General features: G+C 42.3%; 1 protein-coding gene across 1 annotated transcript in view; it reads left to right on the forward strand.

The window, feature by feature from the left end:
• The window catches only part of SNTG1 (syntrophin gamma 1), a 2212578-nt gene that overhangs the window by 1834962 nt on the left and 363247 nt on the right, over positions 1-14369 (forward strand). The window contains exon 15 of the mRNA XM_029591258.1: positions 6807-6845. Within this exon, the coding sequence (XP_029447118.1) occupies positions 6807-6845 (39 nt within the window). The remainder of the gene's footprint in view (positions 1-6806; positions 6846-14369) is intronic.

The following is a 14369-nucleotide window of genomic DNA, read 5'->3' on the forward strand; positions in this document are numbered from 1 at the left end:
TTAATTTATCTCTTTTATTTTAACTCAGGAGTTGCCTCCTGCTCCATAACTCCTAGCTCAATTGGCACCAGGACTGGAAACTGGTACCATAAGCCTTCATTCACAACATGGGGATTTCACCCCCTTTTGTATCACCCTTCCCCCCAGCAGCATACCTAGTCTGGCCACTGCAGTGAAAGTCCTGGGCTGGGGCAATGCACCAGGGTTCCTTCTGGATCGCTGCAATCCAACCATTAGGTGTCACTTTATGAATGCTGCCCCTGCAGCATCCCCAGGAAATCCAGGAACTGGAAAAACTGACTCCGAGATTAAACCAGGGACCTTCCCCATGGCAACCCACTTCACTAGCAGTGAGCCCTTGTGCCGGCTCTATGCCAGTTAACTTGAAAAGCCTCTGGAACATTGCTCCATTGTTATGGGTCCATGTGCATCTCTGCCCCATCACTCCCTTTTTAAAAAAATTTGAAAGAGAAAATGGTGGGGCTTTCAGAGCTTTCCTATCTTTTATTGACATATCAATTTTCTCCTTGTCTTCACTGCATGCTCCGTGGAGGTAGGGATATGCCACAAAACATTTTTTCTAATATAGGTGCGCCTTGAGCTTGAAAACATTAGGAAACTGATCTAAGGAGTTAATTTTCCAAACCTTGCTCCAATCTTCCTCCTGGGAATACACCCCTTTATTATCGGTAAATTTACACATATAGAGATAGATATTGAGAAAAATCTGACTAAGGGGTCATTTATCAAAATGCGCTAAGGCTTTTCTCGCATGTGTTAAGGGCTTAATGCATGCGAAGAGCCCCGTTAACACATATGATAGGCCCTTAATGCATGTGAAAACATGTTTAATGCATGCGATAGCACATCGCATGGTGTGATGCAAATATGGAGAATAGGAGGAGTTAGGGGTGGGGAGAGGGCTGGGTTTGTCTGGCTGCAAAGAGCTATTGCACAGACTTAACAACACCTTTTTGAATTGTGTTAGGCTGTGTGATAGCTGCCATGACTGGGCAGTTAGGTGTGTTTACCTTGTGGGAGATGATTTAGATGAATTGAAGCTCTAAAGCATCCAACTAGCCTTCAGGGACAGGATGAGAAAGAGAGAGACTGACCATGTACAGTAGTTTTAAGCTCCTGGAGAGAGAGAGACTGACCATAATATCATCTCCCTAGATAGGTATTTGTATCCCTATGGTAGGCCCACCTATTAACTCGAGGTGAGGTTTAGGTATCAGTGTAGGGGGTTAGGGGCCCCTTTGACATTCAATGTTAGATGTATGAACAGAACAGTGGTCTCTTGTGAACATTTGATGACCCTTGGAGTGAGGAAACTCACTCCAAGATGAGATTTGTGCAATGTTCTCTCAACCTAGCTTGCTGGACTCTCTACCTGGGTAACATCAAGCTAGGTTGAGAGAACATTGCCCAAATCTCATCTTGGAGTGAGTTTTCTCACTCCGAGGGTCATCAAATGTGCATTTGGCTGTGCATTTTGAACATGCTATTTTTACCCCTTATATAGTAAGAGGTAATAGCGCATGGAAAATGTGCGGCCAACCCCCTCAAAACTAATAGCGCCCGCAACATGCAAATGCATGTTGATGGGCCTATTAGTTATTCCCACGCGATACAGAAAGTAAAATGTGCAGTGAAGCCGCACATTTTACTTTCAGAAATAAATGCCTGCCAAAGGCAGGAGCTAAATTTGGCCGGTACTGGGAAAGTGTACAGAAAAGCAGAAAAAACAGCTTTTCTGTACACCCTCTGACTTAATATCATAGCGATATTAAGTCGGAGGCCCCAAAAAATTTAAAAAAATTAAAAATCTGCCCATGACCAGCGGGTTGGAAGACAGACACTCAATTTTGCCGGTGTCCATTTTCCGAACCCATGGCTGTTAGCGGGTTCGAGAACCGACACCGGTAAAATTGAGCGTCGGCTGTCAAACCCGCTGACAGCCACCATTTCTGCCAATAAAGAGGCGCTAGGGACGCGCTAGTGTCCCTAGCGCCTCCTTTTACTATGGACCCTAATCTTCATATCTTTCTTTACTGAATCGCGCGTCCAGGAGAGTGGCCTGGGCGTGCGTCGGGAGAGCCAGCGCTCGCCGGCTCTCCCGTGCATCTTACTGTATCGGCCCGATTATGCGTAAATTACCATAGCTGGTAAATATATGCATAAGTTACATTAATTTTCAAAGCAGACTTATGCTCACACTTTTTAAAACAATAAACATGCCCACTAAGTCCCAACCCCATCTCAAGTCCACCCCCTGTATTTTCTTGTCCTGATGCACACAAAACTACATGCATACAGTGTATATGTATGCAATTTTATGTGAATATCAACCACACTATTTTTTAGAAGGCCATTTCTTCAGGTAAATCACAATTTTATTGAAAATATTTATTTGAAAATTAGCCTTCCTATGCATGATCATCGTAGACCAAGTGAAAAGGAAAACACCACCCTCTTTGCTCTCTTTTTATTAAAACTGCTATTCATTGTGGGAAATGAGCACAAAATGACACTTTCCTGTGCCAAGTGATCATCCCCCTTTCCTCCAACCTTTCCTCCCAGACAATTCACTCTGACATTCACTCTGTGATCATCATTGTGTAATAGGGGTGTGCATTCGTTCCCTACGAATCGGGAATCCGCAACGTATAAGACCCTATTCGTTGTATTCGTGTGGAAGTGAAACGTATCACGATTACCCACAAATACAACGAATCTTCGCCGAATTATTCGGCCGCCTAAAGGAGCCAATTTAAACAAACCCTCCACCCTCCTGACCCCCCCAAGACTTACCAAAACTCCCAGGTGGTCCAGCGGGGGGTCCAGGAGCCATCCCCTGCATTCACACCCTTGGCTTCCGGTTTCAAAATGGCGCTGATAGCCTTTGACCTACTGTGTCACAGGGACTACCGGTGCCATTGGTCAGCCCCTGTCACATGGTAGGAGCACACGATGGCGCTGATGGCCATGTGACAAGGGCTGACCAATGGCACCGGTAGCCCCTGTGACACAGTAGGTCAAAGGCTATCGGTGCCATTTTGAAACCGGCAGCAGAGGGTGTGAGTTCAGGACAACCAGGGAGTTTTGGAAAGTCTTGGGGGGTCAGGAGGGTGGGGGGTTGTAATTAATTTAATTTTAGCGGGGAAACGAATAGGAATTAACAGATAAACGTATCGGGGGGCCCCCTTGCCGAATGCAATGTATCTGCCCCCCAACAAATACAAATCCCGAATGCAACGTATGGCGTCCCTCTGCACATCCCTATAGTGTAATCTCTCCTGAAAAATGACAAGAAAGTGCTCCAAAACTGAACTATTTTCCAATTCATTTCTGTCACATTTTTTAGATTAAATTAAAGTTTATATGGCAGAGAATGAAAAGAATTAATTAACTCTCTCCCCATTGTAAAAAAAAAAAAAAAGATCTACACAGGCAAAAGGAAAGCTATCTGAGCTTATTACTTCTCTAAAAATTCACTTATAATATTAAAGTGATTCATCTTTATTTTTAAATATATCTGATGCTTGGTTTCAGTGTTGTTTCCTCTTTTTTCAAGTCATGATTGATTAGGTCTGTTGGATCCTGGAAATTGGAAATGCGGCACCTGACTAAACTGAATGTCAGCATATCTAAGGAACAAGAGTAAGAGTACGAGGAGGTGGGATGTGGAGTGCCTAAAATGGAATAGAGAACAGGAAGGAAATGGTATTAAGTTGATGATTAGATGCAGAAAAAAATGGCATGAAGGGTGAAGGGAGATATCAAAGGGAAGGAAGTGGCATGAGAGGAACCAAGGGCCTTATTTTCCAAGTGGCTCGCACGCGATAAGGGACGTTTCACACGCGAAAAGTCCCTTATCGCGTGCGATACCAAAATGGGGGCAGAGTCGGCCCCGAAAGAGGAGGAGTCGGGGCGTCACCGGGGCCGACTCCACAAAGACGCCACGGATGACAAAAAGGTAAGGCCCTTTTCGTGTCCAAGTTCACGCCCAATAGCGCCACGCTATTGGGTGCGAAACTGGCAGCGATCGCACCGCAACAGTGCGATCGCTGCCGGCTAGCGCAGGCCTGCCCCCCATTTCGGCCCCCCGCCCCTCATTACCTAAAGTATCGCAGGCCTGCGATACTTTAGAAAATGAGGCCCCAAGAGAGGCAGAAAAGAAGAGAGAGACAGGATAAAGAGATGAAAGTAAGAACCGGGGGAAGGCGGAAGAGAAAAGGGAATGGAAACAAGAGAAGAAGAAAATTGGAAAGAAACTACAAGAGGGGAGGAATAGTCTAGTGACCAGATCAGTGGGCTATGTACCAGGAAGGTAGAGTTCAAATCCCATTGCTGCTCCTTGTGACCATGGGTAACTCCCTTTACCCTACATTGCCTCAGGTACAATCATTAGACTGTAAGCTCTCTGAAGACATTCAGATACCTCTAGTATCTGAATGTAATCTACTGTGAGGTGCTGAAAAGCAGATAAATAAATAATAATTAAAAAAAAGAGCAAAGGCATGAAAGAGCAAGATGAGAGGGAAGAAAGAGATATAGGGGCAAGAGAAGACAAAATAGGGAAGTAAGAGGGTGATACAGGAAGAGATGAGAAAAGAAACCAGACTGGGATGAAGAAAAATGAAGAAAAAGGCTATGGCTACAGATGGGCATGTATTAATGGAGAGAGGGCAAAAAAAAAAAAAAAATTAAACTAGAGAAATGAGACAAAGGTAAAAAAATGAGGATAGTTAGAAAAAAGGCAGAAAATAAAAAGCAGAAAAAATTAGAACGCATAGAAAAAAAAATCCAACTCAACATACATAGAAAAAAAAAAGCATTTTAGAAGCAATTTTCAACTGCCTGCATTACTGCAAAGTCCACAGGTACTTTCTCTATGTGATCTTTGGAACAATTTTTAAAGTGAAATTGTACAATACTTTCATTTTCAAACTGCAGCACCTGCTTTTTCTGCAGGTAAATTTTCCATGGAAATTAAGGTGCATAAACATTGTTTATTTTCCTTGGCAGTCTTAAACATGCCCCTAGGAATACCTCTTCCTAATCGGGCTAAAAGTAAGCAAGCTATGGGACCCTGCACATGCTTTTAGCCAGGTTAATGTTCGGACTGCCCTTTTACCCAGGTACCTCATTTCTTACCAGAGAAATGTTTTTTGAAGATCATCTTCTTTAGTTTTAAGATGATGTTGTTCAGAGAATCGCAGATAACTTTGATATAAAGATTTAAAAAAAAAAAAAAAAGAGAATATTATATTTGAAAAGAAGGAAAAAAAACCTGTGAATACAGGAAGACAAGTAGTGAATCTTTAGGCTGCATCTGCAGCATTGGTAAGTGATACTATTGCCCTTCAGAAAAAAATTAGAAAATTATGAAAATGTAATTGTAGGAATTTGAGGAATATTAATTTCAATGAATTGAATTATGTTGCCCTTTCTACATATGTTTAAAAGATATCTGTATGAGGTTCTCAAATAATCAAATGAGTCCTTTCCTCCTAATAAAAATTATATTAGTTACAAGTAAAAATAAATTACGATAAACCATTTTTGGAACCTATGCAAAAAAATGTGCACATTGTTTTAGCATGTGAGTCACTAGTTACCATACATACCACTTAATGCAATGCTTTGCTGGTTACATGCTAAATTTTGGACATACTGTCCATGTTAGTAACACATACAGCAACCAAAAAAATTATACTGTGCATGTTACCTGCCTGCCAAAATCTCCTGTGCTAATCAGCCCAAAAGGAAAGGGTTGGTTAGCATTGGGGATTATTGGCATTACAGGCACAATGCGTAAGGGACTTTAGAGGTCCAATGTCTCTCCACCCCTCCTCCTAACACTAAAGTTAGGGACCTTTAAGCCACTATCTCTCCTCCTCCTAACTCCCCCCCCCCCCCCCCCCATCTTCTTTGGCACCAAGAGTACTGGGCCTTCAGATTCTGGATTCTGACATCCCTCCATACCCACTCCCCCAAACATCCCTCCATGTCCTGCATATCCAGTGTTGGCCAGATGAAGATCAGAACAGGAGAGACAGGTTGACCTCTCGCATTACATCTCATGAGCAAAAGGTCAACCAACATCATCCCCAGCCAATTTTATAAAAGCCATTTATGCAATTAAAACCACATTTTATACATGTGAATGACCTTGAAAATTCATCCTTATATGTGTAAGTCACAAAATATGAATCCTTCTATGTCAGTGTGGTTTGGATGATACTAAAGAGTCTCAAAAGACTCATATTGTCTGGTTATTTATATTCATATAAAAGCATGAAAAAATATTATACATCTAGTCAGACAAATAATTTGGTCTACCTTGGAACCCTGCTGTGATTGACAGAGTCCATCTGTACCTTATCCTTTAACCTTTAGAACAGCTTTTCCATAATATGACTGAGAGGAAAAAGAAATTGACTTTAGAAAGGTATTTTAGAAGAAAGCAAAATTAAAAAATAAGAAGCTCTAGAATTACTGCCTGATTTGAATTTAGATAAAAACTGCTAGAAAATCTGTAAAATAAAGAAAAGTAAGTGTTATATGGACACTAACTTCATTAAAATGAACATTCTTGGATTTTAAAGGACAACAGGTTCATTATCTATTTTCACTTTAACTTATAAACTGGGTAAAATAAAAACATAATAAAATTAGCTGTATCCCCCTGTCATCATGAAAGCAATTTTGTTCTTCAAGCAAAATCCTTATGGCATAGACTTGTGTTACAGTTTTTGACCAGGAGTAAACCATTAATAACTTATCTTTTCTTTTAACAGATTAAAAAAATCAACCGAAACTTTCCTGTAAATCAACAGGTATGTATGAATTTAGTGAAATTTTGACTTTTCTTTACTCTCTGGTGAAGTTGGTCCAGTAGTGATATTGTATTGCAGAATAAAATAGGTTGAGAAGCACATTCAGTATTCTTAAAAGGTAGTCTGTGTGTTGATGATGATGATTTATTGATATACAAATTTTAGTTAATCGTGCATCTTCTTTATTTTACAATAAAACTGGTAAATGTGCAATGTCAAAACATTTGGTTTTCTTTATTCATTCTCTATATAGGTCAGAGTCATCTGTTATGTTCTTTTGAAATAAAAATATAAATCTGTTCCTTAGAACACACTGACTTCATTATAAAAGAAAGAAAATATGCCGGGGCTGAGGCCCAATGCCGTAACCCGGCCTGAGGCTGGGTCCTGTGGCCAAGTCCCAGCACAAAGTCCAGCACCAATGCTAATGGCCAGTCCGAGGTCAGTTCCCATCATTGAGGCCCAAGCCTGGGCTTAGGGCTAGTACCAATGCTTGGTCCAATCACCAAGGCCTGGGTCTAAGCCTAGGCCCAACAAAGGGGCCCAGTCAGAGACTGGGTCCCATCATCAAAACCCAGGCCTAGACCCAAGGCTTAGGCCTGTGACTGACGCCAGTGCCTAGCTAAGGCTGTGTCCCACCATAAAGGCCTGTGCCTAGACATAGTTCTAGGCCTAGAATCCTAGAACAAAACCTTCTGACTTCTTTGTTTTTATTCTGGAAGTTAAATATGACATTGTCTGCCTATAGGACATGCTACATTGAAGCCATTGTTGAGCCTTATTCCCGACAGATGGTGCCATTTGGATGTACTGTCTTTGAAATGTCTGGCCATACAACAAAATAGTGCATCCACTCTGGAGTAAGGCATTACATTGGGGTCACTGTAGGCTGTCCTTTGGATAGACAACATTTTTAATCATAGGAAGATGAAAAATGATGGTGGAAGGCCTGAACCTCTCTTTCTCATGTCCAGTCATTGAGAACCAACCCCCAACCCCAACCATCCACTCCTCAGCCACCCCACTGAAACTAGGCACTTATTGTTTCAGTGGGTAGGACTTCAAAAGCAGAAGAAACATCCAAGCTTTTCTGTGCATACTGCAGCCAATGCTGAAATCTGTCTCTAGGAAGCACTCTGGCATATACTGAATAGAAGGGAAGTAAATATTTAACATTTTCAGGTTAAAAATTATTGCATACCACATTAACTGGTGTTTCACCATGCATGGTAAATTTTTATCAACTGACAGTTCAACTTCTTTACTGCAAGTTTTATTGCATAGTCCTTGAATATTTAAAATGCGAATTTAAGCAGACATCGGTAAATTATAGCAGAAAGAAAAAGTTCTGTAAACCTGGTTGGCAAGCCATTGTGTTCTCACTAAATTGTGGACTAGCCACCTCATAATGTGGACTTGATGTATAAAACACAATACAAATATGGAAAGAGTCTAACACATCTATGAATTTGTTAGGCTCGGTTGTTCCATAATTTTTCATAAAATCATGGAATATACCTATTTCTTGTATTTTCCAAAGGTTACAAATGTATCCAAACTATGGGGTGTATTTACTAAACTGTGATAAGAGTAAAATACACACAACCCCCCCCCCCCAGCATTTTGTGTACTTTTTGTACACAAAATGTTGTTTATCATGCTATATACCATATCCATATTTGCCAAAAAATGCCCCCTAGTTAGAAGAGCTGCTTTGTATATATTTGCATACATAAAATTGTCAAAGCTTGCAAAGCAGCTCATCCATAGAAAATCATATGCAAATAGAATAACATAGCTTTCTGAAGCCACATTATTTCCCAAAAAGTTAGCTACAACTGAGGAATTGTAGTTAAGTTTCCAGGAGGATGTCATGCATTCCGATGACTCTGGCCTGCTTCTTAAAAGGCCATGTGACCCAGATACCCCACTCTTTCTAAAGTGCCAAAATCAACCCAAGGGACTGGGTAAACTCCTGTCCACCATCTCCCGCTGCCTCTAGATATGGCCGAAAAGTAAAAATATATTTTAAAAATGTAATGCAACCATGCGGCAACATCTCCCCTTATTCAAACCATGCCCTTTCTCACTATAATTCATCCCCACCACTCCAAATACCACCCTGATACATAATATATCCTCCCCCTAGCACTGGTGGTCCAGTGGTAGCCTGGAGGGCCCCCTGGGCTGCTGGCTGATCTATACCATTTTCAAAAAAGTGCTGGCCAATCTTTTCCCCTACAGGGCCATCACTGAACCACTAGGATCACTTTCTTTAGGTAAGAGGGAGGTTCAGGGGTGGGGAAGGTCAGGGGCATTGCTATTGGGGTTGGGGATACTTGGAGGTAAGGAGATGTTTTGGATCTGTGGTATTTCGAGCATTGGGGACGAACTATAGTGAGAAAAGAAATGATTTGGGCAAGGGGGAGGGGTGTCGCTGCACAATTATATAAATTTTAAAAGTATTTTTGCTTTTGGCCCATCTCTAGAGGTGGTGGTGGGGTCTACCCAGACCCCTGGAAGGGATTTTGACACATTGAAAGGGTGGGTTTCCAGGTCACATGGCCTTTTAAGATGATGGCAGCCCTGGGTGAAAGGGGTCACCACTGTGCATTTTTTCACATTTCTTCATGAAAAAATATTCCCAGGAGGGGGAAAATACTGTTGGAATGACCTCCTTAGTATTTGTCCCCTTCCACAATAAAATATCATGGCTTAGTAAATGACTCCCTATTCTTGAAGTATGCTTTTATTTAGTAACTAGAGATGTGATTCGGCCAAACCTTTTGGTTCGGCCTTCATTATCGGCCCGCCGCGGGAAATTTCGTTTCCCACGGTTTGGGCCAATTTTTTTTTGGCTGTCCCGAGTCGAAAAAAAATAAAAATACCCAAACCCTTCAGATTTAATTAATTACAATCCCCCACCCTCCTGACCCCCCCACCGAAAACTTGCCTAAAGTTCCTAGTGGTCAAGTGGGGTCCCAGGAGCAATCTCCTGCTCTCGGGCTCTCAGCTCCCAGTAAACAAAATGGCGCCGGTGGCCCTTTGCCCTTACCATGTGACAGGGGCTATCTGTGCCATTGGCCGGCCTCTGTCACATGGTAGGAGCAATGGACAGCCGGCGCCATCTTAAAAAATGGTGCAGGCCATCCATTGTTCCTACCATGTGACAGGGGTAGGAGAAATGTTGCCTAAAGCCCCTCTGGACCACCAGGGGCTTTAGGCAAGTTTTTGGGGAGTCGGGAGGGTGGGGGAATGTAATTAATTAAATCTGAAGGGTTGGGGTGGGTTTGGGGTTTATTTTTTTAATTGTATGTGCCTTTCTCCCCCCCCGAAATTTAATAAGAAAACCTCATGAAATTTCATGGGTTTTCCTAACATTTCGGGGACCCCCTGAACCGCTACAAAATAGGAAATATCATCTATGTTTCCTATTTCATTGCAAATGAATGCACATCCCTATTAGTAACATTAATTTTAATATTGCAGTTCTGAAGACCTTTTTTAAATACCTCTAAATTTTGTAATTCATGTTTTATGTGATATCATGTCAGCTTATGGCTTGAGTAATGTTCATCAAAATGTTATATCAGTTTCTTTTTTTTTTTCTAACTTTATTTTTATTAGTTTCAACAAATACAAGCAAGATATTTCCTTACTTCCAGAAAACAAAATGACATATCAGAAAAGGAACACTAAAATATGGAAATAAGAAAACTATAATCATTGCTAAGTCATTTTTCCAAAAGGAAATTAAAAGAGCTGAGTGGGCTACGAATATGTGAGATAAAGGAAACCTTTAAGTAGGAACAGGCTTAATGTGTACACGGCAAACCAAATACTATGGATCATTAAACCTATTATTACCCAGGAGAAGAAGATATTATTCTCCTGGAATTGTTAAGGGATTTAAGTTGCTCAGGGAGAAAGGATACAAAACATTCATTCTGAGAATGAATATCACATTTGCATGGATATCTTAATATGAAAGAGAACTCCAAAGAAGTAATCTGCGATCTTAAAGCAAGAAAATCTTGTCTCCTTTCTTGAGTAGCTCTTGTGAAGTCCAGGAAAATACGTACTAACTGACCATAAAAGGGAGTGTAGATATTCTTAAATTACCTTTTCATATCAGTTTCTGTTGATAGACTTCCTGGTATTTACTGATTTGTTGACAGAATCCATGATCTTCCATTTTAGAGATTTTTTTTTCCATATTACAGGTCTAAACAATGCATTGCTGGAGACGGTACAATTAGCAATTGCAATAAAAAATAAACATGTTTTCTTCCTTCTTATATAGTGTTTCTATAAGGAATTTTTTTCAGTCATTAAATTTAAGGTTGAATCATGATTGTGTTCATGAGGAATTTAATGTACATTGTAAAATTAACTTTTTCCAGTTAATATACCAAACTTGCATTATAAACCAAGGATGTTTTTAAAATTTCTAGCACATCATCAATGTAGATGTTTTCTTCTGCATGCACAGTGAGTTTCCTACGAGATGTTGATGTGGCCAAGCAGTCTTACCAATCTAATCAAACAGCTGATTGAGGGAATGCAATGTACTTCTTAAGACACAGGGAGGTCAATATTCAAAACTAAACATTTGCATATCCAAGTTGGAGTTAGATGGCTAAGATCGAGTTAGATGGATAGCTTGGAGGTAGATGGATAACTTATGAGTTAGATGGAGTTAGATGGCATCTAAATGGTTTTGAATATAGACCTCAGGATGTATTTCTGGAAAAAATGCTGGAAATTAGGAGAACAATTTTAAAAGGTATTTAACCAGATAAGAAGGTACTAACCCAGGTAGGTTGCCCTAACTGAAATGGTCCCCCTCACAACAGCTAAAAATATGCGTGGAATTTCACAGCACATACACTAGATTAAAATGTTGTGCTCCTGGGGGGCGCGCTGACGTCACACACCAAGATGGACGCATAATTCGGGGGCTCCCACAATCTCCCGCTATATGTAGCAGTATCCACACCCATCCGAGGCAGCACGCGTTTTAATTGTGCATTTCTGGCGGCGTGAACTATCAGCATGACCACTAAAAAGAAAAATGTGGATCTTCAGCATTTTTCCTTTTCGAAAGACGAAGCCCGTGCCCTTTCAGCTCTTCCTGACCGCGAGGTAGGGGATCAAGATGGCGCCGAGCCGGGCTCTCCTGACTCTGACCTAACTAGTGGCCCCGGCGAGTCGCTGCCGGCTCTCGACTCGGCCCACCCCACCCGCGCGGAATTCCGCGAGTGGTTCTCCCTCCTCCGTGCAGATATTAAAACATACCGTAAGGAGTTGTACGAACGGATGGAGGAGATGAGGGAAGACCTTACAGGCCTTGGGCGCAGGGTGGACGAGATGGACACTCGCATGGAGGGTCAGGCCGAGATAACCGCCGCTAATAAACAATCCTGCGCTACCTTGAGCTCTGAAACCCTGGCTCTCACTACTAAGATAGCGGACTTAGAAAACCGTATGAGGCGCAATAATCTCAGATTCAGGAGATTTCCTGAGACCGAGGGCTCCGAGAACTGTGCGGAATTAATTATTAAATTTTGCTCTCATTTACTGATGGAGTCAAACCGCTCGGATGACTATGTTCCCCCAGACATCCGACTTGATCGGGCACATAGGGCCTTGAGAGCCCCGCAACCGAATCGCTGCCGGGATATCATTGTGTGCTTTGCAGATTTTACCATCAAGGAACAAATAGCGCAGGCAGCTCGGGCGCGCAACGCATGGGCCTGGGAGGCACACAATATCCTCATCTTCCCGGATCTCTCCGCCGCCACCCTGCAAAGCCGGCAGTCCTTTCGCGAGATTACCACCTTTCTCCGCAGCAAAAACACCAAGTACCGCTGGCTGCACCCCTTCGGTTTGTCCTACACCATGGAAGGCATAACGCATAAATATATTCACCCGTCGGAAGCCGTGCCCCACCTTTCCTCCTGTGGGTTTGTTGCCTCCTCCACTTTGCCCAAGTCATCTGGAGAGCGCCCTTCTCGGCTGTCTGTACCAGCGTGGCAGAGAGTGGGCAAATGTAATAGTAGGCTCCGACGCCACTCGGGGAGCTCCCACTCTCGCCAAGATCCAACCTGATGCCCCTGCCTTCTTTTACTGGGCCATTCTACTACGAGTGCTGCGAGTGCTGCTGGATCACCTAAAGTCATCGGCTCATCAGTGTTTCCCTTTTGTGCTTCCCAATAGTTGTACTTTCTCTACCAGAAGCGTATTATTGGGTTTCCATACCGATTTCTTTATGCTGGTATGGGTGTACTGATTACTGTTTTCGTTTTACACTAAGAGATCCGCTGGAATGGCGGATGCGGGAGAGGGTGTTGCTCCTTCTCCTCATTTTCTTTTGTTTTCATTTTCTTTTTCATAATCTGGTTGTGCCGTTATCCCCCCCCCCCACACAGGGGGTGTTTTACACCTGCATGGAGGATAAGGCAGGTGTTTGTTCTTCTTCGAGGACGCTTTTTAGTCCTCAGGGGTGTCATGCTACTCAAATGTTTTTCTTTAATTTTTTTTGTTTTTCTGTACTGTCCCATGTTAGGTATTGCTTGCTGGATGTGTTTACTCCCTGTGTTTTGCTGCACGGATGGCTTACCATCTCCCCTGATCTGTGTTCACTTATTATGGTGCGCCAAGTACTGGCGGGGGCTACCATTGATGGTATTCCTTTTCAGTCTCTTTATTATGGGCGCTTGCATTTCGCGCTATGTTCCTCTCATTTCAGGCTATGGCGAATCTAAACCTTCTCTCAGTAAATACTAAAGGTTTAAACTCGCCACAAAAACGGGCCTTGTTTTATAGGGAATTGGCTTCTTCTAACCCTGATGTAGTTTTTATACAGGAGACTCATCTTAAGGCCCGACATGAATCTCTTATGAAGTCCCACCAATTTAACCATCAATACTACTCCCCGGCGTCTAAAAATGCTAAGTATGCTGGTGTTGGTATATTATTTGCCTCTCATATCGTGTTTGAATGTAAATACTGTCTTCGAGATCCTGGGGGTCGATACCTACTGTTATGTATTACTATTCATAATTGTGATTTTACATTGGTTAATCTCTATGCACCAACACGGGAGCAGGCTGCTTTTTTCCAAGCTTTACGCCCCCTCCTTATTCAACATACGGTAGGTCACCTAGTGTTTGCAGGTGACTTCAATGTTACTATATCTCCCTCCCTGGATAACTCTAAGGGCCACTCCCACACGCCTTCGATCCATACTAGAGCTCTTAAGGACCTGATGGAGGCTCATAACCTGATCGACCCTTGGAGGGTGACATACCCTCATTCCCGTTCATACTCCTTCTACTCTACAGCCCATAATTCATACTCCCGTATTGACCATATCCTCCTGGATAAATCTTTATATCATATGGTTACATACACTGATCTAGGCATCATTTCCTGGTCAGACCATGCTCCCGTACGCCTCACTTTGAGACTACAGGGGGACGATCATGGTACCCGTTTTTGGAGATTAAACGACTCCATTTT

This window comes from Rhinatrema bivittatum, chromosome 2 (assembly GCF_901001135.1).
Source record: "Rhinatrema bivittatum chromosome 2, aRhiBiv1.1, whole genome shotgun sequence".
Taxonomy (NCBI): domain Eukaryota; kingdom Metazoa; phylum Chordata; class Amphibia; order Gymnophiona; family Rhinatrematidae; genus Rhinatrema; species Rhinatrema bivittatum.